The 27,052-nt window shown below is 55.5% G+C and overlaps 1 protein-coding gene across 3 annotated transcripts in view; it reads right to left on the reverse strand.

The window, feature by feature from the left end:
* Nucleotides 1-1,618: 1,618 nt before the first annotated feature.
* Nucleotides 1,619-27,052, reverse strand: part of PPP1R37 (protein phosphatase 1 regulatory subunit 37) — a 40,558-nt gene continuing 15,124 nt past the window's right edge. For all 3 annotated transcript variants that reach the window (XM_072829416.1, XM_072829552.1, XM_072829472.1), the window contains exons 2-13: nt 9,822-9,919; nt 8,081-8,126; nt 7,709-7,809; nt 6,934-7,053; nt 6,283-6,433; nt 6,038-6,193; nt 4,686-4,798; nt 3,996-4,137; nt 3,741-3,907; nt 2,893-3,616; nt 2,448-2,538; nt 1,619-2,350 (exon numbers count right to left, since the gene is read on the reverse strand). In XM_072829416.1, coding sequence (XP_072685517.1) covers nt 2,456-2,538; nt 2,893-3,616; nt 3,741-3,907; nt 3,996-4,137; nt 4,686-4,798; nt 6,038-6,193; nt 6,283-6,433; nt 6,934-7,053; nt 7,709-7,809; nt 8,081-8,126; nt 9,822-9,919 — 1,901 coding nt within the window. In that variant the 3' untranslated portion in view covers nt 1,619-2,350; nt 2,448-2,455. The remainder of the gene's footprint in view (nt 2,351-2,447; nt 2,539-2,892; nt 3,617-3,740; nt 3,908-3,995; nt 4,138-4,685; nt 4,799-6,037; nt 6,194-6,282; nt 6,434-6,933; nt 7,054-7,708; nt 7,810-8,080; nt 8,127-9,821; nt 9,920-27,052) is intronic.

Raw genomic sequence — 27,052 nt, forward strand, 5'->3', positions numbered from 1 at the left:
CTCTGGGAAGGCCCTGTGGCCTGGTAGGGGTACTGACCTCACACTCCTTAGCCCCAAGGTTGGGGCACAGCACCCCAACTCCACTGGCCAATGATTGCTTCAAAGTGGACATGGGGCAGAGCGCCGGCCTGTGACGTGCTGGAGATGCTAGCTCAGCCACATGGCTAAGCTGATGGGATACACCTGCACCTGCTGGGAGACGTTCTCCAACAGTAGCGGGGAGCCTGCCCAAGAGTAAAGCTCCCCCCACCCAGAGACGCATGGGTCCTCAGGACACCATTAGGTCAGTGTTCGTACGTGCGGTATTGGAGCCAGTAGGTCCCTTCCCTTTTGCCTCCCTTCAGCCAGTTGGGCTTGGGCTTCTATTTCTCACCCCCTGCGGTCCAGGCTGACACAAACTGGCGGCAGGAGTAGGGGCTCACTAACCTGTATGCTGGCTGCAGGGTGGGAGCAGGAGTGTGGACCCCAGATCCTGGGAAGAAGCCATAGTTCCTGCTAAGTCGTGTCAAGCAGTGGTCAGACAGTGGTCTGTGTCTCTGGGACTATGACAAAGTCTGAGTCCAACAAAATTATTGTTGGGGGATTAGGAAAACCAAAACAGAATGTCACGAGTGGCCAGGCGCATAGCTGGGATGGCTCACTGTCCACTGGCACTCGTCCCCTCTCCACAGTCCGTGCAGACAGCTGACAGCTCGCACCTCGGTGAGGCCACGAGGCTAGTTCTCACGAAAAGGGAATGTGAGAACATCCCTTCCCGTCGTGCCAACAGAGAAGCAGGTCTGGCCTGTCCGGTCTCGTGCCCCCGCCCGCCTGTTGGATGCTGGGGCTCCCCGGGCCCTAAGGAGTGGCGGCCACCAGGGAGAGGCCTGGCTCTGCCAGTCACTCTGGAGCTCAGCTGTCCGCTACCTAAGCCTCCCCACGCGTGGAAATAAACACCTCCTGTGTGGCAGCACTGAGATCTTTAACACCAGGCGCAGCATCGAGCCCAGTGATAAAATGGATTCAGTGTGTCTCCACGCCAGCTCCAGGGACGGCTGGGTGGCCGAGGGGATTTCCCCCTGCAATGGAGACTGATGTGGGATCCAGGTGGAAAATCCGGAGCACCGCACAGTTAGCCTATTCGTGCCCTGTGGCTGCTCGGACACAGTCCCACCACCTGGCGGCTTAGGGCAGAAACGTAGTCTCCCCGCCTCGGAGGCTCAAAGTCTGAAAATGTGTCCATGGAGCCCGTGCCCTGGGAACTGCAGAGCATCTGGGGCCGCTGGGGGCAAAAGCTGGTGCCTACTCCCCAAGCCGTGCGTGCGCAGCTCATCTCCATCACCAGAGAGCCTAGGCCTGAAGCTGGAAGATATTTTGGGGATTGTTTCCCTCTGGAGAAATGGGACTGTAAACTGGATGGTGGGTACGATATAAGAGTGTGGACGAGGCCAAAAAAAGGGTGAGGGAGGGCACCAGGGCTGGGAGTGTTGTGGGAGGTGTAGCTTTTGCCTGCGCAGGCACCCAGTTTTCATCTGGGGGGGCCGCTGTCTTGCCGCTGCCCTCCCTGCTGCTCCCTGTGCCCACAACTCCCACAAGGGTGCCCCCCATCCCCCACCGGCACAAGCAGAGAACAGGCGAGTGTGGTGAACCCAGCTCTGGTTTATTAGAAAAGGTGTGAACAGAGTTGCACCGACAGGAGTAGCCCCTCCCCCGCCCTGTCCCCTCCCCCGTACCCCACACCCACGCCGCCCCCCGGGTTGTAGTGCCTCTCAGGGCGCAGCCTCAAGGGGCCAGGGCAGCCGGGTCTCTAGAACCCTGGCTGCTCCCCGCCCCAGCTCCCTGATAGATTTATTGCACTTAAGAAAAAGAAAGCTCTGATGCTCTGCTCCCAGCTCCCACCCCCCTCCCCCAGCCCTGGCCCTCACCCCAGCCTGGGGCTGCTCTATCAATTTCCACCACCACCACTCACCGCCCCTCCCTCGTCAGGCCTCCTCCCCCGTCCCATCCCGGGGACACACGGGCAGCCATCCCACCACCACCCAGGACTCCTGCCCTCTGTAGGGCAAGCCCGGCCAAACAGGCCATCTGGAAAAGGTGTCCAGCCTCGGGGATGTCCCCGGAGACCTCTCCTCCCATCCCCCCAGCCCAGAGCCTTAGAGTGCTGGACACAGAAATAGTGCTTAAGTCAGGGCAGGGAGGGCAGTCCCTGCAGCTCCTGCACTCTGTGTAGTGTTGCTGTGGGGGGCAGAGGTCCCCAGAAAGGCCCCCCCACACCCCTGGTGGCCCAGGCCTCAGGAAGGCTGGGGGTGAGGGTGAGCAGATTCTCATGGCTCTGGCCTCAGCTCATCGAAGACTGACCGGAAAAAAGGAACTTGAGGAGAAGAGATTGGGGGAGGGCCTGTCAGAGCCAGAGCCAGGGGCTCTACTGCAGGCCCTGTAGCCCCCCTCCTCCCCTGCCCCTGCCTCACCTAAAGTGTCACAGTGTCTCCTGCCCAGATTCCTGACTGGCTTCCAGAAGCAGCTCCTCGAGCTCCTTCTCGTTCTTGGAGCAGCTCAGTTCTGCAAGGAGAGAAGGGGCAAGCAACGTCCATTCAGGCGGGTGGGGACTTAGGTGGGGGCAGGCCATCACCACCACTCCTGCCCATGTTTGACCCTCAGGGTGGCACAGGGCACAAGTACCACTGAGACTGTCAGACTCTAGTCAACACATATTGCCTGCTCCATCCCAGGGAAAGCTCCCAGGGATCCCAGGGAAGCAAGCTGGGGGCCAAGGATCAAGTCCTACTTGTTTCTACTCCTCCACAGGCCATTTTAAAGAGGACACCGAAGCCCACCAAGGGCCAGGGGCCTGCCTGCCTGGGGTCACACACCTTACCCAGGGCCCTCTGTCACCCTCCCCAGAGCTCCACTCACCATGTTCCAGGCCACAGCTGCTCGCCTTGGCCTCAGGCCCCGGGGGCGGCTCTGGGGGCAATGCGAGGGCAAACTCAGGCTTTAGGCCATTGGGCAGCGGTGGCCCTGACTGAGGCTCCCACACCTCCGGGTCCTGGGTGCTGATGGCCTCAGCTGGTGGTAGGGCAGGTGAGGGGGGTGGGGAGGATAAAGCAGGGGGGGAGGGAGGACGAGCAGGAGCAGGGGGAGAGGGAGGGGCAGGGGGGACCAGGGGCTCCACCCTCTCGGGTGGGCTCTCCACCCGAGTCACCACAAACACTTTGTGGCCCCGGCCCGGGCTGGACACAGAAATTCGCTGCTCGGTGGGGGAGGAGGGGCTGCCTGGGGGGCTCCTGTCCCCAGGGCCCAGGGAGTCCGAGGGGGGCACCAGGGCGGGGCAGGGGGCCTCGGCCCTCTCCCCGTCCTCCTCCTCCCCGTCGTCCTCCTCCTCCTCCTCAGAGTCTGAGTCTGAGTCTGAGTCCGGCCTGGCGCCGGGGCCCGAGGCCCCATTCTCCTGGGCCCTGGTGGCGGGCTCGTCCCCAGGCTCGTCGGGCTGGGGCTCGGTGACCGTGATCTCGGGCATGGAGGCGGAGAGCTGCAGCCGCTGCTCCTTCTCCTCCTGCTCACGTGCCAGCATAAAGTTTTGCTTGCAGCCATTCTGGATCTCTGCGAGCAGCGCCTTCTGCGTCTCGATGAAGCTCTTCACCTGCAGGCGGAGCGGGCCTGGCTAGGGCTCCGGCCGGCCTGACCCTCCGTGGATTCTGCGGTTGCCCCGTGGCTGCCCGCCCTCCCCCTGCCAGAGGCCTCAGGGAAGAGCCCACTCAGCTCACCGCCTCCTTCTTGGGCTCACGGTCGAGGTCGAGGCGCAGCAGTGAGTGGTTCACCTTGAGGGCCAAGGACAGTGCCATGAGCCCGCCCGTCTTGATCTCGTTCTCCCGAAGGTCCAGTCTCAGGAGGCGGGGGCTCTCGGCGATGAACTCTGCCACCGCCACCGCGCCTGGGAGGGGGACCGCAGGGGCTGGCCACGGGCTAGCCGCCCACCAAGCCCGCCTGCACCGCTCCCTCGGCCCGGCCCCATGCCCTACCCTCGCACGTGAGCTTGGTGGAGGTGAGGCCGAGGCGCAGCACGCTGCGGTTGCTGATGAGGCCGTTCTTGAGGTTCCGCACGCCCTCGTTGCCGATGGGGTTGTGGCCCAGGTTCAGCGTCTCCAGGCTCTGTGTGTGCGGCTGGAGGGGGCGGCGCGTGAGAGTGAGGAAAGGCTCAGAAGACCGATCAGGAAAAAGGCAACCCCGCGTGCTCCCTCTTGGGCAGCGCCGCCTGGACGGTCCTGCTCGAGGCCAGATCCTTCTTGTCTGCAGAAGTCACCTGCCCTGTCTTCTCCCCAGCCCGGGCCCTGCCCCTGCCTCATCCCGAGGGCTCAGGGTGTACACCTGGCCGTTGGTAATTCTTAACTTGGACACGAGTCTTTGTGTCCTGTGGGTTTGCTTTAAATACCGTGTATTTATGTAAGAAGACTGAAAACTTACTGAAGGCTTCCAAAACATTAACTTTCTACACAAAACCTTTTGTCAAACACTGTACTAGGCTATCACTGCAGATGCAAAAAGACAAGGGAAACGTTGAGAGGCCACTTTTCTGAGGGCAGGGAGGCTGCGGAAGCTGAGGGAGAGAGCAAACAGCACTGAAAAGCTGTTTTCCCATCCCTGAAGTGCAGGCAGGGCAAGCCTGGGGGACACAGGTGGGCGCCCCCTCCCCTCTCCTGGGCCCGACTCACCAGCGTCATGCCCAGGAAGGCCATGCCTGTGTGTGTGAGCTGGTTGTTCCACAGCACCAGGGTCTCCAGCCCCTTCTTCTGCTCCTTGAGGCCCTCACAGATGTAGGCCAGACCTGCGGGAGATCCATGGGCAGAACCCATCTGTGGTCCAAGTGCTTCTCCAGGGGACAGCAGCGTGAGGGCCACAGCGCCCCCATAAGAGCACAGAATGTTCCAGGGCTTGGCCCTCACGTCGGCCTGCCTGGGCCCAGCACACATGGCTCCCTGGGGCCAGGGCCAGAGCCCATTCCTCTCCTATCTGCCTTAGATTTCTGCTCAAAAGTCACCCAGGTGGAACACACCCCTAGCCGCTCAGCCACCACTGCTGCTTTAGTTTTCTCCAGAGCATATCTCACCATCTGACAGACCTGATATTCTAGTAATTTATGTTGGCAGGATCTCTCCTCAGGACAGAGATCTCTGTCTCGACAGGCCCAGCGCATGCTAGGTGCTCAGTAAACGTGGTGTCTGGGCCCGGCCACCCTGGGGGGAGAGACTGGCCTCGATGCCCTAGGCTGTTCCCCCAGCCCTCTCTTCACACTGAGGCCAGTGAACCAACAGTAAACCAGGAGGAAATGGGAGTTCCCAGCACTAGCTACTTCCTCCCTTCCTATTTACCCTCTAGCTCACCATGGCTTTCCCCCCCAAATATCCAACATCTAGGCTCTCTCTCATCTCAGGGACTTTGCACTTGCTATGTGCACTGCCTGAATTCTTTTCCCAGGCTTATTTATTTTTTAAGATTTATTTATTAAGAAAGCAAGCAAGCAGGGTAGGACAGGGGAGAGGGAAAGGGAATCTTAAGCAGATTCTGTGCTGAGCATAGAGCCTGACGGCTCAATCTCATGACTCTGAGATCACAACCTGAGCCCAAACTGAGTTGGATGCTTAACCAACTGTGCCACCCAGGCACCACTTCCCAGGTTTTTAAAAGGGCTGGTTCCATTCTCGACCTCCACATTGCCACCCAGAGGTCACCTCCCCACACCACATTATATAGCCTCTGACTGACCCTTTATTCCAACCACCTTGTTTCCCTTCAGGATACTTTTTCCAGATGGTAATTATTTTAATTATCTGTTCAATATTTCACTTCATCCTGCTGGTCTTCACTAAGCTGTCCTCTCCTCCAGGACACCCTCCCTGGGCTCCCACAGCCCAGCCCTGCCCTGTCTTCCCTACTGGACCCACGAGGGCAGGGCTGGGATGGTCTTGGCCACCACTGTGTCTCTGGTACCATGGGGAACTGGCTGGACACATAGTGGGCGCCTGGTGGCTGGAGTGGGGTGTGGGTGGGACGACCTCTCACACACCTGAGTCCAGCACGTGGTTGTTACGGAGGTCCAGGATCTGCAGAGAAGAGTTGAACTTGAGCAGGTTGCCCAGCTGGGCCGAGTCCTGCAGGCCGTTGAGCTTGTTGTCGGCCAAGTACAGCTCCCGCAGATTCACGTTCATCTTCAGTGCAGTGGCTGGGGGAGTGCGGGGAGAGCGCTATGACTGGCCACGCCCCCAGCAGGAAGCATGGTGCAGCTCAGCCTCCCCCAGCCCTGGGGCTCACCAAGCAGCATGAGGGGTCGCCCCGACAGGCTGGCATTTTCCAGATGCAGCACCGCCAGGCTGCTGCGGATGCGCAGGGCACGGGCCACGAAGGGTGCTGAGTGGTCCAGCAGGGGTGTGTTTCGGGCATCCAGGTACTGCAGGCAACTTGTCTGGTGGGGCAGGGGTAGGGCTGGGACAGGCTGGCCCCAGCCCTCCTGGTCCCAAGGGATCACCCACCCCATGTTCCAGGGGAAGAGCCGGGCCAGGTGGTCCTGCAGCCAAGGCAACCGTGCCTGTGAGCGATGGCCCAGCCTGGGGATCTACAGGTGAGCAGGTGGGGCCCGTGACAGCTGAGCCCCCCGACTCCTGTGTGGCAGATGCCCCACACATGAGTGGAGGGGGCAACCACAGCCACCTCCCAGGGGCAGTTTACGGGCAAGTGAAGGAAAGGTGCTTAAAGGGAGAAAAGGAGCCAGGTTGGCCTGAGGCAGGGCATCCTTTGGCACTGTTTTCCCATTCTGGAAGCTCGAGACCAACACTCCACAACAGCCCATACTCAAGGGCTAAGGGAAATAGGGCCTAAGGGATAAGTGTCCTGGGAAAGCACCCAGACCCCTCTGCGCCCGAGCCCCTTCTACCCAGGGGAGAGGCACAGGCAAGGGGCGCCCACCTTGCGCATCATGTGGGCAGCAGCCTGCCAGCCCCGGGTGCCAATGTGCTTGTTGAAGGAGATGTTGAGGTGGGTGGCTGACTCGTAGTATTCGATCATGTCGAAGAGGGCCGAGGCACCCTGGGGGCAGAGACAACAGGGTTTCGACTCAGGCTGAGGTAGGCCCAGGAGGCCAGGAGATGGGGGCCAAGCAACTAACGGGGGGGGCACTGGTGCTGCCCCAGCACCTCTGGGTTCCAGGAACCAAACTTCGCCCTTCCTACTGGAGTCAATCTGCTTTCCCTTACCAGCTACCTCACCCCTAAAAGGAGGCGGACTGACAGGTCCCCCACGTGCCGGGGCCTCAGTTCTCCAGTACCCCACCCCTTAGGCCTCCTGGTGGTCTGAGTCTGGGGAGGTAAGGACACTTGGGCCTAAATGGGGAGGCTGCTTTCTGCTTGTTTCTCAAACCCTCCTCTGTAAGTGTTGTGATCCCCAGCGGGGGTTCCTGAAGGGGTTTCCAGTGGTCACACACACCCACCTCCACTAAGGCCCAGATCCCCAAACTCCCTGCCTCTCGGGTGGGTCTATGAGACCCCTTTTCTGGGCCCTGCCCCAGAGGCCCAATATCCCCCACATCCACTCTGGTCACACTGGCTGTTTCCTCATCTTGTCCTTCAGGTGGTCCTGTCCAGCCTCCATCAAAGGGGGCTCTTCTTCCTGCCCTCTTCCCCTAAACCTCAAAGGAGCCAGGGAGCTTGGGGAACAGGTAAGGTTGGTGGCACGGGCTGCTCACATCTTCATCCAGGTTCGTCTGCTCCAGATCCACGACCCTGAATTGCAGCCTCTTGAAGACCTCTTCCAGAGCTTCACAGGTCTTGTAGTCGAGCTTCTCACCTGGGATGAGATGGGGTGCCGGGCATGTCTGAGTGCACCTCTGCACGTGCTCTCGTGCTTGTGGGGCTGGGTGGACACATGGGCTCCAGGCTAAGGGAGGGAGGGCTCACTGCACCCGCCTCACTGGAGGGAAGGCACCCCCACCCCTCAGGACCCCCCCTGCCCCTGGCTAACTCCTCTTTATGGCAGGACTTGCCAGCCCAGACCCACTTGAGAGAGGCTCTGGCCCTACCCACTCCCCAAGAGTCCCAGCCTCTGTCCAGACACACACCTTTTAGGTCCAGACAGTCGATGCGGTGTCCAAGGTCTGTGAACTCCTGAGAAAAACAAAGTAGTTGGTGATAAAGGCAGGAAGCTTCAGAAGGCTCAGAAGGTAGGCTGTACGTACACTCAACAGTGGAGCCAGTGGGGCTCTGATCTGGCTCCATTTCTAAGGCAAGGCAGTGTTCTGGGGTAGGGGTGGCATGCAGGGCCTCACAGAGAAAGGCCATCCTGCACTCACAGGGCCTGGGCCAGGCAGGGGCACAACCCCTCTGCTGCATCTGAATGAAGTGAGGGAGTGGCATTCCAGGCGCAAGGAGCAGCTAGCACAAAGGCTGTGAAGCAGGTGCTAAGGTGGGGAAGGCTGGCAGGCCTGGGGGGGTGAAGGCCCAGCACGAGGCCCCATACAGCGAGCACTCAGTGAAGAGGACTACGAGGCCTCATACAGTGAGCACTCAGTGAAGAGGACTAAAGGTACCAGTCAGACATCTGCCAGGGCCTCCTGGGCTATGAGCCCAGCCCCACCCCCACTGGGTGCCAGGTTCTGTTCTCTGGAGCCAGTGCTGTGACAAAGCCACGTACAGACAAAAAACTATGGGCGAGCCTTGCCTAAGCTCACTTGCTTGTGAGGGACAGGCTCCATCTGATCCAGTTGGTGGGCTCCATGGCCCACACTCTTGGCTACCACAGAGTGGCCGTCTTTCCCTGAAGCTGCCAACAGGCCCTCTGGAAACTTCCCCACAGAACCCAGGTTAACCCCAGTGTGCAGAGTTGGGGGGCGAGCATGACTGCTCACAGCAATGCTGTCTGAGGGAGCGACAACCCTGGAAATAAGCAACCTTGGAACATTCTGGAATGACCCCTCCAGAGGGAAGGCACTAGGCAGCCCATAGGAAGGGCAGCCGTGGGACAGAGCCAGAGGGGGAACATGCCATGGGCACAGTAGCAACCTGATCACATCAGGAGAAATTGCCCTTGTGTCTGTGTACCTCTGGATAGTGAGCTGCCCTCTTACAAACACACAGGCAAGGCCAGAGGATGCAAACCCCAAGTGGTCAACAGTGGGACTCCCAGGAAATGGGGCTTGAGGAAAAAGTGAGACGTGGCTTTTGCTTTTTATGCCTATAGTATTTTAATAAAAAAAAAAAAAAAAAAGAGTATATAGAACATATAGAGACTATAAAGAATAAATGTGCATATGGCTTCTCCCCTAAAGGAAAAGAATTTCTTTGGGGAGTGACAGTTGAAATTCTTAACTTTATATAACTGTGCTATTTAAATATTCATGAAAAGCCTGATTACTTTTACAACTGAACAGAGGATTATTTTTAAAGATTATTTATTTATTTATTCATGAGAGACAGAGAAAGGGGGGGGGGGGCAGAGACCCAGGCAGAGGGAGAAGCAGGCTCCATGCAGGGAGCCTGATGTGGGACTCGATCCCGGGACTCCAGGATCATGCCCTGGGCCAAAGGCAGGCAGGCGCCAAACCACTGAGCCACCCAGGGATCCCATGAACAGAGGATTTTCAATGATGTATTTACATGGTCCCTGGGCTAGGAGGCCAAGTGGGGCAGCATGCTCTGTGCATCTTTTCCTGCTCAGGGTAGACATCAGAGGCCCAGAGGCTGTCAGGTGTAGGGGTGGGGCGCAGAGGGAGCAAAGCTTCACCCCAGACTGCCCTGCCCGCCAACCCCCCCACCCCCCCGACCCTGCCCAACTCTGAGCCCACCTCACCCCTGACTGGGTACCTGGAGCTGCCGGAGGAGCTTGGGGATCTGTCTGCAGTTCAGCTTCTGGCAGGCTTGCTTGTAGGCACCAATGACCTCATCTACGGTCACGTTTTGGGCTGCAGACACAGAGGACCCAGGCCTGTGACTCTCCACAGCCCGGGCCCACTTCACCCCCTCCCAGTCCCAGGCATCTGCCAGGTACCACCTGCCGCACCCCCACCTGCACCAAACCTCTGCAAAGGAACAGCCCCTTCCAGTGACCCATTGAGTTCTGCCCTCCCTTCAAGGCCTTTTGCTTCAACTGCTGCCTACAGAGGTGCCCCCAAACAAGTCAGCCCTTCCCTCCACACTTCCCCATGGCTCCTCGAGCAGCTTCACACGAATATCACTAATATCACACAATTTTTTTTTCTTGTCAGTTGCCTCCCCTACTAGATGGTGAGGGCAGGGCTGGGTCTCTTGGTCACTATTTTGTCCCAACACTGGCCAGCCCAGGCCAGGCCCACAGCAGGTGTTCAATTTGTGGGTTTTTGTCTGGATGAGAGAATGAATCTGTACTTTGATGCTATGAGGAAGCTGAGCTCAGAGAGGTGAAGCACCTTGCCCCAGGTCACACAGCCAGTACCTGGTAGGGCCTGGGACTGAACTCTGTTCTTAACTGTGATGCACGTGGCCTCTCACTCCCCACTCTTGAAGCCTCCTCAATGGCAAAACATTCCCCGACAGCTACTCAGTGCTGGGTCTCCAGCCTCGGGGACACAGCAGCAGTCAGAGGAGCCCGGGTAACAGAGCAGCACAGCACAGTGCTGGCCTGGGGCCTGTCACCTCGCTCCAGGCAGCGCTGGCCTTTCTGTGTGCACCGACTTGCCTTCTCTGGATATTCCATAAAAACGGAGAGGAACAGAGTACGTGGCCTTTTGCCGCTAGCTTCTTTCACGAGGAGGCTGAGTTTCAGCCTCTTTACTATGCTGCACAATAAATGCCTGATGTACACATCTTGTCTCTCTGTTCACTGAATAAGACACTTGTACTGTTTTCAGCCTGTGTCTGTGAAATACTGGATTCTAGATTCTGCCCCAGGGCAACCAGGAGAACAGGAAGGAAAGTCCCTGAGGAGTGGGGGAGCAGAGTCAGGATCTGGTGGAGAAAGGGCTCGGGGTCAGCAGAATAGAACGGGCATGGGGGCAGGCATGGGGGTAACAGGGCAGGCAAGGAACAAAGCAGGTAGAGGGCCTCCTGGAGGAGGATCCTCTCAGCCTGCCCTCACCCTGCTGCTATCCTGGCCTGACCCTTGGGAGCCAGCGGGAGCCCCACTCGGAGCTTCCAGGTCAGCATCTCCCAGTGGACTCTTCCCTCCAGCTGCTGCTCTGGCCAGGGGCCATGCCCCACTGATCGCATCAAGCACTACTGTTTTCTAGGGGAGGAAGGCTGCCTCCTCGAGAGAGAGTGTTTAGCAGACCCTGCAACTTCATCATCAACAGAAATGACAGGTGCTTCCACATTGCGCAATGGTGACTGCAGATTTTGAATGCTTATTGTTACTCTGAGAATGCCAGTGGTCAGAGCTGCTGCTCTATCCTCATCTCTCATGTGCCAGTGAGGAAGAACACAAACACTGGGTTGCAATTTAAAAAAAATTTTTTTAGCTAACTGTACTCTAATTGATATCCTTTGTAATTCTATTTTATTTTTTGCCTTTAAAATTCATCATTTCAGGGGCACCTGGGAGGTGCAGTTGGTTAAGCATCCAACTCTTGGTTTCGGCTAGTGATCTCAGGGTCATAAGATCAAGCCCCGCGTCTGGCTCCATGCTCAGTGCGGAGTCTGCTTGGGAATCTCTCCCTCTGTCTCTCCCTAAGAAATAAATCAATCTTTAAAAATAAATAAATAAAATCTAGGGATCCCTGGGTGGCGCAGCGGTTTGGCGCCTGCCTTTGGCCCAGGGTGCGATCCTGGAGACCCGGGATCGAATCCCACATTGGGCTCCCGGTGCATGGAGTCTGCTTCTCCCTCGGCCTGTGTCTCTGCCTTTCTCTCTCTCTCTCTGTGACTATCATAAATAAATAAAAATTGAAAAAAAATATTAAAAAAAAATCTTAAAAAGATATTGTCACTCCAAGGGGCACCTGGCTGACTCAGCTGGTAGAGCAAGCAACTCTTGATCTCAGCGTGGTGAGTTCAAGCCCCATGTTGAACACAGAGCTTACTTAAAAATTAAAACAAAACCATCAATCTGAGAAGGGGTACACAGGCTTTATCACGTGCTCCCCTGGATAAACTCACTTCAAGAAAGGTCCCTAGACCAAGGGTGTGTTGGCTTGGTCATATCAGATGAGAATGAAGGCAGGACTGGGCACACGAGGGGTCAACATTAGCAGTTCTCAGCATCCTAGAGAGCCTATAGGAAGTAAGAATCCTAAGCAAGCTTTCAAGCTGCAATCAATTCTTTAGGTGTTCAGCTGACATCCCTTCTTCCAGGAGCTCTCCCTCACTGTCCAGGCTCCCAAATTCACCTGAGACCCACCGTCCCAGCCTTGCCCTCTGGGTGGGTCTTTGTTCTGAGGAGTCTCCTGGTAAGCTTGAAGCCAAGGGTCTCTAACCTGGCCAGTTCCACACCAGCCACAGCTGCCATCTGGCCACCCCTTCATCTAGGCATCTGTGGGGTTTGCAAGTAGCACAGCCTCACACAAGGTAATGGCCAGAGCTCACAGAGGTGGCATCCGCCCAGTCATTTACAGGAGGGGAAATAGAGCAGGGGCCAGGGGGAGTGGACATATTCCCAGAAGCGGGAGAACCCCCAAGGCCCGGAGTGATTTAGCGACCCCTGGTGACAGGAATAACAACTGCAGCTTGTCACTCTGATTAACTGACACATTTTGGAGAGGGGATAGCACTGGGGTATTACTAGAGGCACAAGAGCCAGGATGCGGAGTAGTGGGGAGGTGGGGGTGGGCTCAGCCAGTCCATGGCAGCCTGAGGGCACCCCCACCCCACCTCGATTAGCCCAACAGCACCACCAGCATGGCCCAAGGCCTGGTGCAGCACCAGCAGGGAGACTGAAGAGCGTCAGGTGGCTCAGGTGGCTCGGGAGTGACTGCTGAGAAATCATTACGTATGCGGGCTTCATACATAACAAGGAACTACCACATTGCTTGGAAATGAGATGAAAGGTATCCAAGTAAAACAGAAATGAACCAATTTAAGAAAGAGCGGCAAGGAAACGGCAGTACAGGTGGTCCAGAGAAACACCGTGTGGCATTCAGACAGCACTCACACTGTGCCAGGCACCATGCCAGGCTCTTCATAAGCTAGCAGAACCCCAGGCCTGGCTCCTCCACACATCTGTTCATTTGTGATGCTGTGGCCAAATGGTCAAGGGGAGAACACAGTGAAGGTTTGAGGTCTGTGGACTGAGAGAGACAAAGCTCCCCAGACCTAGTGTGGAGACTCCAGCCTGGGCTCATCTGCACATACCCCCATCCCCAGGGCTTCCACAGCCTTAAGGAACCCACACAGACATAACTACCGCCCCCTGCAGCACAAAGGGGGGGTGCTAGTCAATGAGGAGCTCACCTAGCTGGCCTGTAGCAGCTGCCAGGCCCACCCTAGAGGCTATTGAGGCCCTGAGGTGCTGGACTGGGGGGGAGGGGGGGAGTCACTGGGGGCTGGTGGGTGTGGCAGGGCGGCAGAGTGAAGGCGCAGCTGCTGTCTGAAGTGACCAGGGCCTGAATCCTTGTTGCCAGGGTGCTTAGGATTGGATCCTGACTAATTTAAAACTCTGACGTTGAGCAAAGCAATTTCACCTGTCCCTCAATTGCCTTATCCTTAAAATTGGGTGAGGGTGACTAACTCCTTGGCTACCTATGAAGATTGATTTAATATGACTTCCTCCCTCAGACTAGCGCTTAGCACACTCATGAGTGCACACGAACCACCACCCATCACGGCCATGTTTTCTACCCCCAGAAGAGGCGTGCAAACACCTGTCCATGGTTGGCGAGGCCGGGTGGACACGGGTGTGTGGGAACTGGAGGACATGCATGCGTGTGTGCATGCACGTGTCTCAGGTCAGGGCTCAAATGTGTTCCTTCAACCTCCAAGTCTGATGACCTTAAGGTCCCACTCAAGCTCAGTCCTTGACCTGGTAAGGCTGTGATCAACCATCGTGACTACCTCCTCCCCTCTGAAATGGACATCTGCGGGGGTCTCAGGATATGAGGATGCTAAGTAGCTGCTTGGTGCCAGGTCTGACTGGGCAGGAGGCACAAGTGGAGAAAGAGGATGCGGATGACGGGCACCACTTCCCAATATGGGGAACTCACACTGTGGGAGGCACGATGCCGAGTACTTTCTAGGCACAGGTTCTCTTAGCCAGCTCGGAGATCCAAGGCTGGCAGAGTTATGACTCCATTTTCTAATAAGGGGAGGCCAGCTTAGAGAGGGCAAGTCATTTGTGCAAGGTCCCAGAGCCAGGAGTGGAGGGACTGGAACACACAGGCAGGTCTGCATTGGTCTGACAGTGGAGCATGGTTTCTAGTACTACTTTGGCCCAAGGAGGAAGGGACCAGGGGCAGAGGCAGGCTGTGGGGACCCCCAGACTCTGGGTGGGGCAAAGAATGAGCTCTGGGGAGGGATGCTGCTGCATAGCAGTGGGTGGGCAGGATGTCCTGCAGGGATGAGACTCTGCAGTGTGCCCCAGCAGCTCATGCCAGTGGCCCAGGAAGAGGCTGTGGGGCACAGAGAGCCTGCCTCCCCCTCCCAGCTCTATGGCTCTCACAAAGGGAAGGAGGGAAATCTGATGCCGGGCATCAGGTGACGGGCAGAGGGACATCTGTCTCTGGTCCCTGGCTCTTGCCTGTACACAGGTGTAGAGCCCCCCATGAGATGCAAGAACAGGCTGGGCACCAGCGGACGGCAATGACTCAGGCCATCCCTGCCAGCTGGAAGCTGGTGGGAGAGATAAGACATAGTCATCCAAGTGGTAGTCAAAAACTAGGAAGCTACAGTGTAGGGGGAGAGGGAAGTAGGGGAGAGGGGAGTAGGGGCCCAGGTTTCACCACTGGGGCTTCACACGGACAAGACAGATACAAAGATGGCAGTGTGTGATCCCTGGGTGGCTCAGCAGTTTAGCGCCTGCCTTCGGCCTGGGGCGTGATCCTGGAGTCCCAGGATTGAGTCCCATGTCGGGCTCCTTGCATGGAGCCTGCTTCTCTCTCTGCCTCTCTCTTTCTCTGTGTCTCTCATGAATAAATAAATAAAATGTTTTTTGTTTTTTTAAAAGATGGCAGTGAGCAGCAGCCCCTGGGAGGGGCAGGTATAACAGGGTGGGAGCAGGCCCAGAGGGACCCAGGGCACCAGGAGGTAGTGTCTGAGAGGGGAGAGGTGGGAAGTGAGGACTCTGCCCTCTGTATGAGACAGGAGCCACCAGAGCTGGGCAGAGGGCAGTGACAGGAGCTACTCCAGGTCTGGGGAGGATGCTATTCTGTAGGAATGAGGTCTCTCAGAGACCTGGTGGGGAGCCCACTGCATCCCCTAACAAGGTGTCTGTCAGGATGGGTACACCAGAGGACACAAGTGAGGTTTAAGAGCATGGGGCAGCCCAGAGCCAGAGGCCTGAGTTCTAGTCCCCTTCCTAATCCCCCCCATTAGCTAACAGTACATACCCTGACCTCCCAGGGCCTGTCTGCAGCATCAGTGGAGCCCACCTCGGAAGGCTGCCTGCCATGCTCCTCCTACCCCATGAGGGAGGGGCACAATCATATCCATCCACTTGACAGACAGGAAACCAAGAATCTCGTGGCCCCAGCAGGACAGCATCTCTGTGCAGGACCCAAGAACCCAGGAACCGGACTTTTGGGGCTCTTTTCCTGCACGACTCTCCAGGCTTTGGTGCTCCCACAACTTGACATCTATAGAACATCAGGCCGCTTGGGCTCATGCCTTCATGGCAGAAGGCTAGCTCAGAGGGGACTAGGCTGGTGTTCAAGGCACAGGGAGACCCTACCAACCCACAGCAGCACTGTGGGTGCGGAAAGACAGATCCTTTGTCAGACACACAACCCATCCTCACAGGGAGTGCGGCCTTGGCCTCCAAGCCTGCCAAAGTGCCCAATGGCCTACCTTCCCCGACCACCCTCCCGGCACCAACACAGGCCCCCAGTGGGACCATCCATGTATCTCCACTCCCCACTGTCTTCCCCAAAGGGCCCAGTCCCTGCCACCGTGACTGGCTGAGGCTGAGCTTTATAGAACCAGTCGCAGCCAGTCACAGGGCCTGTGCTGGAACTGTCAAGAGAGAGCCCTCCTCTGCAGGGGTGGCCCTGAGGCTGTTGCTCACTTCTGGAGCTGCTGGTGGCCATCCTGGCACCCACCAGGAGAGGGCCTCCTAAGCCAATTCAGAGGAAAGGTAAGCTCAGATGTCTTGAGACCCTGGACCCAGCCAGGCCTAAAGCCTGACTATTCAGGACTCCTCAGGTCCATGCCAACAGATTCTCCCTGTTTCCTTCAGCCCTCCAGAGTTCGGCTTCTAACCTGGGAGGATTTCAACCTGGGTGCCACCTTGCCTTTCATTCAGCAAATATCTCCCAAGGCCCACCACACACCAAGCTCTGTGCTGAAGTGGGAAGATGCGGATGGCTCTGATCTGGCCCCCACCCTCTGAGGGGCTCTTGCTGGGGGATGGAGGCAGGTATGCCCTAGGAGGACGACGCAAACACCCCAGAGTGAGCTAAGACACCTTAATGAGCAGGGAGCTAGTTCAGAGGCCCCTTTTAAGCCTTGTCCATGGCCCTTTCCTTCCCCCTGGGCATGGTACTCTAGCCACACCAACTCTTCTCTCCATGAAGGCTCAGTGTTTTCATACCGTCCCTCCCCTCTTGCAGGTCAACTCTCAGCGCAGATGTCACCTCCTCCAGCAAGCCCTCCCTGACCTGCAGGCTGAGGAGAAGGCCCTCCCTAGAGCCTTCTCTAGGCTCCCCCATCTCAGGCGCATTCTGAGTTGTCACCATCTGGAAACAGGCCTGGGGGAGTGTGGTCCAGGCTGTGCCCCCAACACTGCCCTGTGTGGGGGTCAGGCACAGAGAAGGTACCAAGACGGGTTGGGAGTGACAGATGGGAAGAGCTCACGCCTGGCTGCTGTCCTAGGCCTCAAAGTGGATAGGGTGCTCTGAGCAGGAGGGGCCCACCTGTTCTGTGGGGAGAGACTACTGTGGAGGCCTGGACGAGGGCTTCGTGAACCAGGAAGCTGGAGGGAGAGGAGGGTGCCAGGGCCTAGGCCCTGCCAGCAACTACTCATTTTGTGACAGAGTGCTCCTCGCACAGAAGGGCAGGCCTGGCTCCTTCGTTCAGCCACTTCCCCACCAGGCGCTCTGCCAGACGCTGTGCTCGGAGCTGTTCATAATCCTGCAGCGTGGAGAGCTCCAGCCCACCACCCACCACACTGAGGACGAGGCCTCTCGTGATGCTACACGCTCTCCTAAGGTCACAAAGCAGGGAAGAGGCAGATGGATGGTCAAAGGTAGTACTGTCCCTGTCCTACCTGGGTGCCCTGAGGTCCTTAGGCTCTCAGCTTCCGGCTGGACTGACGAGGTCAGGGGCCTAGAAATGCAGCCTGCTCTAATATCACAACAGGGAGGCTGCCAGAAGGACTGGTCTTTCCCTTCAGGGTTGCTGGGATCTGGAGAGCCAGTAGTGGCCCTTAGCAGAGCCACCCACCCTCTGGGGCTCCTCATGGTGCCTGTGGAGACCGGAGTGGCTGCAGTGGCTGGGCATGAGATGCACAGGTGCAGGGCCAGCCTGGTGTGCTCTCGTCCCCAGGACAGTCCTCCCCTCCCACCCATAAACAGCTACTGATCACCTCTGGCCCTGTCCCAGAGCCTGCCCACATGGTCAGGGAGACGATGCCGGAAGCAATCACAGAGCAGGGAGGTTGGGCAGACTGGGATCTACTGGAAGCAAACATCTAGAAAAGTCTCCGAGAGAAGGACCTGAAGAATGAGACAGCAGAGAGAAAGGCATCCTGAGCAGAGGGAACTTTGTGAACAGGTACTGGCATGAAGACTGTGCAACACATCTGGGCAGTGAGTCACATGATGAAGAGGGCCTAGGGTGTGTGAAAGGAGGTGGGGGGCACCCATGGAGCATCTCAGTCATCAAGCATGGGATAGGGGTGTCATCCTAGAGGTGTGGGTGGCAAAGCCTACACACAGAAGAGGCAGGAGAGCAGAACTGGCCCCATAGTCAAGGTTCTCACCGAATCTTTGTCAGCGACAGAGCCATTTGCTCACAAGGCCTCAGGACCTTTGCACCTGCTGCCCAGAGTGCCCTTCCACCTTGTATCTCCATGGCTCTCTCCTTCCCTGCCTGCCTTAGGGTCTCTGCTCTAAAGTCATCTCCTCAGAGGCCTCCCCTGACCACCTTATGTAAACAGTCCCCTTTGTCACTGTTCATCCCTATATCTTGCTTCATTCTCTGTGTAGCACTTCTTATGGCCTCAAGCTCTATCCTCCATTTGTTTGCTTATGCAACAATGAGGAGAAAGGTTTTGCTACTTTGTTCACTTTAGTATCTCCAGAAGGGTATGCTCTGGGCACACTACACACATCCTGCTGGAACAAATGAAAGAGGGTCGGGGGACGAGCGGGTCTCTTGAGTCAGGAGGACAGGTGTCTGAGTCCCCAGTTCCACCCAGGTTAGCTGGATCGACTCAGGGAAGGCTCCCTCTCTCTTAGGCACTCCACATACATGTGGTGAGGATGCAGCGCTGATGAGGTGAAGAGCTCATGGATGGGCATACTCAGCCAAGGGCTGATCAGGGCAAATGCCCGTCAAGCACCTTCATCAGGCATCTAGTCCTTTCCTGCACTCCTGAAATACCACACACATCCTTCCCACAGCCTGGGCTGTCCCAAAGGAGGGGCAGGAGGGGCAGAGCAACGAACGCAAAGTCTCCTGGGATCTGACACAGGGAGGAGACAGAGGGCAACTCCAAAGCTTTCTGGGCCCCATGTGCCTGAGGCCCCACCATGTCTGCAAAGAGTTGTGTGCCAGTCCCCTCAGGGCCAGGCATCTTACGCTGCCCACGTGCAGAGCTTCCTTGTTCCCACCTCCACGGCCCCACTCACGCCCCTCTGGGCACACAGGCAGTCTGAGGAGCCTCTCTGATGCTGTGAGGAGCCATCATCTTGCTCCTATTCCCAGACTGATTTATAAACTTGATCTTGTTTATGCCTCCCAATAGCTCTGGGAAGCCTTCCGAAAGAGGTCTGGGGGTGGGAAGTGACAGGTCCAAGGACACTTTTCCAGCTAAAAGCAAAGGGAAGGTCTGGTCCTCACTGGCTGGTCTCCACCTCTGCCTTCCTGACCACCAGGCTGGCCTGTCAGGTGGGGGGGCCCTTGGCTGTGGGCAATTACCTACTTCTCCATGCCAGCCACTAGGACGGCCTCTTTCAGTCTGTTCTGCAAAGCAGAAAACTGAGTCTTAAAATTCTTGAACATTCAGTGATCTCAAAACAAGGGAAGATACAAATGAAGGGAAAAAAGTACATCAACACCATTTTTCGCCTCCCAGATAGGCCAACACCCACACGCAGGACAGCATGTACTGGTGACACTGGGAAGCAGGCATGCCCTCAAGTGGCTGGTCAGTGTCCCAATCGGAGCAAGCCCTTCCACAGGCAATCTGGCAATACCAGTCAGAACTCCAAAATCGAAATGCAGATACCCTTTGATCCAGCCGTTCTACCCTTGGAGATGCAGCCTACAGATACACTGGCAAAGGTGCAAAGTTATATGGCTATCAGGTGATTCACTGCAGCACCATCTGTGCCTGCAGAACGAGACCTGACAGTACCACCCATCACCAGGGGAGCAGGTGATAAAGGCCCAGTCCACTCAGGCACCAGAACTCTCTGCGGCCATACAGAATGAGGACACTTGCTCTGAACCAACAGGGAACAAGAGCCAAGATACATTCAGTGAAACAAAGCTAGGTGCAGAACAGTGTGCTTGTGAATGCTACCTTTTATGAAATAAGAGAAAATAAAACTCTGCTCATTGTTAAAGAACAAACTAACACAGGGGCGCCTGGCTGGCTCAGTCAGTGGAGCATGAGACTCTTGATCTTGGAGTTGTGAGTTAAAGCCCCAAGTTGGATACAGTGGTTACTTAAAAAATCAAAAACCAAAACAAAACTAACACACAGATGGAGCAGCAAGTGAAGCAGTTCAGGAATCGGGGAATGAAGGCACTCTGCCCCTTCACCAGGCCTCCTGGCTGCTCCTGAAGCTTCAATAAAAAGTTAAATGCGCCCCTGCCCATATCAGTTACAAGCTCTGACACTCTGGGCTTTGAAGCCACTGCCCCTGGGAGATGACTCCCTATCCTGCCAGGCTGGGAGCTCCCCCCAGGACCCATAGATCAGCACACTAGAGGGGACTATGGGGGATAGCCGCTGGGTACAAGGAGGTCTGGACATAGAGTGGGGTGAGGACATGGCACAGACAGAGGGAAGGAGAGCAGCTGCCTCTGCCACTGGGCAGAGGGCCAGGTCAGGCTTCTAGCGGCTCCACCTATTTGGAAAAAACTCTGCCTGTGACTCCCCAGGAAACACAATGGCACACTGGTCATGAGCACTTCTTCCCATTCAAGCTTCCTCCATCCTCATCAGCCTTTTGGTAACTCAGAGGGAGCAGGGGAGAACGCAGGTCACGCTTCAGCTCAGAACAGCGCCTTCCCCAGCAGAGTGCACCCTTCCACTGACACCAAGAGTCCCTGTACTAAATGCCTGCGAATGAATGAATGTGAGGACCCGCTCTGTGGGCAGAGCAAAGTCTCCCTTCCCTTCTCCCCAGGACCCCCTAGATGGAAGGCAGGACATCCCCAAATGCACTGGATGGGAGATGGCCTCAGCTTGTGGGTGAGAAGCATTCTTCCCTGCCCCCTCCTGGGAGGGAAGTGGTGGCAAAGTCTCCCTGCTGCTTGCCCTGCTGGGAACCTGCATATAGCAGGCCAGTGTGGGGGTGGGGGGTGGGGTGGGCGGAGGCAGGCTGGGCTGGGCTTGTACAAGCAGCCAGAAAGGGGCAGGGCTGTGGGAGCACCTGCCCACTCCGGTGAAGGGCACAGATGGCAGATGCCATGGGCCTGCCCCACTCCACCCCCTCCCGTCCTGACCTTCCAAGCTACTTGGCCCAACTGAATGAAGATCCTGTTACAGAAACACGTGAGATGAGAGGATGCCTACAGCTTTCCGAGTCTCCTGGGGCAGAGGAAGGAGACAGATCACAAGACTTATCTCAGGCCCCCTACAGAGTCTCACACACAGCAGGAGCTTAATATGGCCAGTGGTGTTCTTAGATGAAGTGGGAGGTCAAGGCCCCAGTGCCAGGGTCCCCAGGAGCACCAGACTAAACACACTAAACACCCACATCCCAGCTGTAGGACAGGCAACTTTTACTTCTAAATTATGATCACAAACTATAGCCAACACTTATGTAGCATTTTACATAGGTTACTTCCTTTACTGCTTTCAACAACCCCAGGGGTAGATTATCCCTATTTTTCAAATGGGAAGCTGAGGCAGGAGAAAACTAAGAAGGCTGCCCATGCTCACAGAGCCAACGAATGGAAGAGGGAGGATTCAAGCCCAACAGTCTGGCTCCACAGTCCTTGCTCTTAACACTTCTGGCCACCTTTCTGATCACAACCACCGGGTGGGGTGTAGTTACCCCTCCTGCACCCTTTCCGGAAGAGAAAACCGAGGCTCAGGAGGGGGAGGCTTGCCAAAGACACACAGCTAGGACAGACAAAACCATGGGGCAGGCCTGCCTTCAAGTTCAATTTATCAGGCAGGGGGAAGGGGGTGACCCAGCCCCACGGAACAGTAGTGCAGGTTAATGCTCTTACAGAGGCCAGGTACCAGCCCAGCGGCCTCACTCCTATTCTCAGTCCCAGCTCTTGGCTCATATTTCCTTCTACCCGCTTCTGTCAGTCTTTATAGCCCTGCTGGCTGTTGGCCACCTGGTTTCTCACCTCCGCTTCTACACAGTGAACCTGTGAGGGCCATGTTTGTCTTGGGCACTGCTGTGTCCCCAGCACAGGACTGGACACAGAACTCTACTGGCTGGCTGGTTGGCAGAACCACCAAGAAAACACATCCAATCCCATGATGAGCAGAGACTAATGACACCCACAGGACGCAAGTGCCCAAGGCTCCCCACTAACCAAGGGCATTCTGCTGGGATGGGGGGGGCAGGGTCCTCGGTGGTCTCCAGGAGCCCCCAGCTGGAAGAGGCTCCCCAAGGGGATGTGTACATCTGGGGACACTGGTGATTTTCCATCTCACAAGCGGAATCCACCTTCTCATCACATGGGAACAGTATGGCCTGGTGGTTGAGGGCATAGCCTTCAGAGTCTGGTCATACTGGAGTGTCTGCAGGGCCCAGGCACCCTTCTCTAAGATCCTCCCTCTACCCCCACAAGGGTGAGATGGGCCCTCTCAGGCCCCACGAGACAGGAAGGATGTGGATTTTTGCTAAGGCTGCATGAACTGCCTGGGGCAGGCACCTGGACTGATCAGTCCCATCCCAGCCACTCAGAAGGCCAGGCTTCTTTGGCTCATAACCAGGTAAGAAGAGAAACAAATCAGAAGTGCATACAGCCCAGACAGCTAGTACCAGTCCTGGTTCCTGTGGGCTTTCAGAACCCCGGGGAATGGCAGAGGACCCCATGTCCTCCCAAAGAACACTCACATTTACCTCATGCAGCTCCAAGTGAATTCTGGCTCTGACAACTTAAACAGACCCCCAACTGTCACAGGAGAGGGCCCTAATCTCCTTATCGCTGAGTCTCCTCATCTAGAAAATGGAGCCAAGACACATACCCACAGAGGCTTCTAGAAGCAGCCACTGAGATCACTTGTGTAAAACGTCTGGCATGGGGTTGGCTACTACTCATAAACAGTGGCCACTGTCATCACTGGGCCAGGCTCTGACACCTCGGCAACAGCTCAGAGTGGGTGCCGGAGGAGCAAAGGGCAAACAAGGCGATCAGCTCCAGCCCGAGGATCATGGAGCACGTGTCCCCAACTAGCTGCCACCACCTGTCCCCTGCCACCAGGCTCAGAAATACTGGTAACACATGCTCCCATTGGCCCGTAGGCAAATATTTACCCAGGGTTGGGCTCCAGAGGGTGCTAAAGTGAAGACTTATGGACAAGTGAGCACCAACAGACTGGCAAGAAAGCATATTCAGGACAGAGGTGGAGGAGGATCGTGACCTGGGCTAAGTGGTGCTGGTGGTGCTCTGCAAACACCATATAATGATTCCTGCTTTTAGTGATCTTCAAGCCCACAGTGACCCTGCCCGGTCCCAAAAGTCCTCTGGGACTGAACGAATCTTGCCTTGTCCACTTTGTATAAGGCCTCACATGGCCCTCTTGAAGAGAACACCCACATCCACTAACTCCCAGAGGGCTGGGTGGAGTTCACACTCTCAAGGCACCTCTGCCCCAGCTCAGCACACTGGCAGAGATGCCAGCAGTTGGCAGGGATTCGACTCTAAGCTGACAAGGGCGAAGGCTGTATGCCCTCTATCTGCCATAGAGCCGAGCACAGGTCCAAGCATCTTGTATACTCAAACATCTAGAGACATGCTGGGCTTTGGGCCAAACGAGCCTGGGACTCAGGTCCACCTCCAACAAGTACTGGATCCTGGACTCTATTTCTTTTTTTTTTTTTTTTTTTTAATTTTTAAGTAAGCTCTACGCCCAACATGGGGCTCAAACTCATGACCCTGAGATCAACCAACTGGGCCAGCCAGGTGCCCCACCATTTCTTCCTCTTAATCCCACCTGCCTCGAGGGTAAGTGTCTCAGCAGGAACTCCACAGATCCATCACTGAACACCTGCTCTGGTCCCCACTGTGTGTGGAGTGATGCTGGACACAGCATCCAAAACAGCTCTTATCCCTGTCCACACAGGACTTCCAGTCTAGTAGGGAACAGAGACCCATCCCCAGACGGTGATGATCCAGAGTGGGTAGGGTTAGGGAGCCCAGAAGAGCACCTGACCCTGTCTAGGGATCAGAGAGGGCTTCCTGGAGGAAGAGCTACCCAATACCACTGGTCATGCAAGTGCAGGGACAGAGCGTCCATCGCCACTGCACTCCAGAACACAAACACAACTGCCTCTGGCACATGGCAGGTGCTCCAAAAGACAGGTGGGAAAGAGAGGCAGGGAGAACAAGTAGTCAAGTAACAGAGAGAAGAACCAGGAAAGTTTGCCATGACATGTAAAGCTACATGGCTCCACCAACTACAACCAGCAATCCCACTCCTAAGTCTATGCCCCAGACAAATTCTTGCTGACAACCCAGGTGTCATGTACCAGAAAGTTCACAGTTTATAATACTGAAAAGCAGAAACAGCCCAAATGTCCACCAATAGCACAACGGACAATCTAAGGCATAGTCATACAGTAGACTGGGAAACAACGTGGAGAGGAAAAGCAAGACCCAGGAATTCACTCACGACACAAAGTCATTTTATAAAACTTAAAAACAAAACTAAGCACTGTACCTTTTAGCATGTGCACGCACGCGTGCGCGCGCACACACACACACACTTAAAAAAGGGATGCCCAGCTGGCTCAGTCATCAGAGGAGCAGGAGCATGGACTTTTTTTTTTTTTTAAGATTTTATTTATTTATTCATAGAGACAGAGAGAGAGAGAAAGAGAGGCAGAGACACAGGCAGAGGGAAAAGCAGGCATCATACAGAGAGCCTGACGTGGGACTCGATCCAGGGTCTCCAGGATCACACCCTGGGCTGCAGGCGGCACTAAACCGCTGCGCCACCGGGGCTGCCCGGAGCATGGACTTCTGATCTTGGGGTTGTGAGTTCAAGATCATTTGGTATATGTTTTTTTTAAAGATTTTTTAATTTATTCATGAGAGACACAGAGAGAGAGAGAGAGAGAGAGAGAGAGAGAGGCAGAGACACAGGCAGAGGGAGAAGCAGGCTCCACGCAGGGAGCCTGACATGGGCCTTGATCCCAGCCCTCCAGGATCACACCCTAGGTCGAAGCAGGCACTAAACTGCTGAGCCACCCAGGGATCCTGAGATCATTTGGTATAGATATCTATATACACACTGGGTATAGATATTATTTTAAAATAAAATCTTTAAAAAACAAAGAACAAGCCCAAAAGGCATGACAGTCAGGAATACTCAGACATTTAGGATACTAGTCTCAGAGCTCTGTACTCCACCCGCCCACCTAGAAGTAGAGGTGAGTTAATGGCAATGTTCTCATCCCTAAATTGTGAGGTAGGCTCATGGGTCCTCATTACATTACACTTTAACACTTACGTGTATGTTACGCATATAGTTCAAATGCCCAAAAAAGAATTTAATAACAATAATTTAAAAAGCGGAGAGAGAAGAGTGTAGCAGCAGAGGGAAGAGCGCGTGCAAAAACTCTGTGGAGACAGAGCTGATGGTGCCTCTAGGGAATTGAGGGTCATCGTCAGGGTCAAATGAACCAAAGAGGCAAGGAACCCAGCACAGGGCTGGGAGCACCAATGTGCCTGAAAAAGGTATGCAAGTCCGTCAATGACTCACGGCTTCTCATCACTGCCACCCATTGAAATCCCAGGTAGGCCATGGGCCAAGCTCGGAGAGGGGGGCCTCTGAGAAAGCCGGTGCCCACCAGAGGACAACCAGCCCTGCCAGAACCAAGTGGGCTATTTCAGGCTGCCTGCCTCAGGCTTCCGGTCAGGGGCACCAGATGGCCAGCTAGACTTGGAGGCATTGGGGGAGTTTTAGTTTAGAATTAAAATCAAGTTACTGTGAGCTGTTTACTGGCCCATCAAAGTCTCCAGGGATGGACACTGGGTGCCTGGAACTTCTCATTGCCCAATCTGTATGTTACTCCACATACAGAAGGTGAGCAACACCGCTAACCACTTAACCTCCATGAGGTCTGTTTAGTAACTAAAGGATGTATATATTCCTTAATTTTCTACCAAATGATCTAGGCTGGGCAGATGACAGAGAACAAAACATTCTGATCCCTGGCCCATGGAGTAATTGTTAGGAAGATAGACAAATACACATAAAATTAAAAACAGCAAGCTATTAGAAAAAAGCACTGTTTCAGGAAAACCAGGAACCGTGCAAACTTAGGAAAAACCTGTAAGAGAAAAAAGAACATGTACGCTGAAACCTAAAAGATGAGTAAGAGTCCGAAATTCATTCCTTCAAATATTCCTCTCAGGCCTATTCTGGGCTAAGCCCTGTTCTAGATGGCAGGTCTGCCACTTACACTGGAGCAGAGCAGGGCAAAAAACAGTGAGCAGATATAAACAAACAAACAGTAGCACATAAAATGGGGAAACCTTCCTAGGCAGAGGCCCGGCATGTGGGTGCTGGAGCAAAATCCAGGGATCCAGAGGGGCAGCGGGAGATTAGGCAGGAGCTGTGAGCAGGGCCAAGAAATGTTATTCTACAGGGATTGGGGAGCTACTAAGGGGTGATGATGTGTGATAAACAGGACCCTCACCCACAGGGTGCTGACAACATGGTAGCCCTGGCCACAGGAAGAGCTAGAGTTTGGGTTTCTGGGACTTGCTGAGCCCCTGCAGCTGAAGTAGACTGGATGTATCCAGGGACCAAGATAGGGCTGCTCTGGCTTCCATTACCTTCTGCAAAGGAGTACAACCTCAGGAAGCCATTGAGGGCTCCATATTATAAAATGAGGGGCCCTACCAGCTCCACTAGGTCCCTTAGTCTGGTGTTCAGCAAACAGTGGCTGCAGTCATGTTTACAGGGATCCTCTTTATAATATACTGTGGCCCAGGCCTGATCATCACTAAAACACCCTCCTCGTACACTGCACTGCTACAAGGACCCAGGCTAACACTGTCTCATCTGCTCTGGGACCTGGCCCACTAGAGCTCCTCGCCCTGGAGCTGCTCCAGCTGGGATGGACGCCCAGATTGAGGGAAACAGCAAGGGAAAAAACAATTCTTTTCAAGCAGGAAAGAGGGGCACCCGGCTGGCTCAGTTGGAACATGTGACTCTTGATCTTAGGGTTGTGAGTTTGAGCCCTGCATTGGGTGTAGAGATTACGTGAAAATAAAATCTTTAAAGAAACAAAAAAAAGAAAGAAAGAGAGAGAGAGAGAGAGAAGGAAAGAGGCATCCTGCTCTGCTCCCCACCCTTTCTGGCAAGGCCAATGATATATGAGGAAAAA

Source organism: Canis lupus, chromosome 1 (assembly GCF_048164855.1).
Source record: "Canis lupus baileyi chromosome 1, mCanLup2.hap1, whole genome shotgun sequence".
NCBI classification, from domain to species: Eukaryota; Metazoa; Chordata; class Mammalia; order Carnivora; family Canidae; genus Canis; species Canis lupus.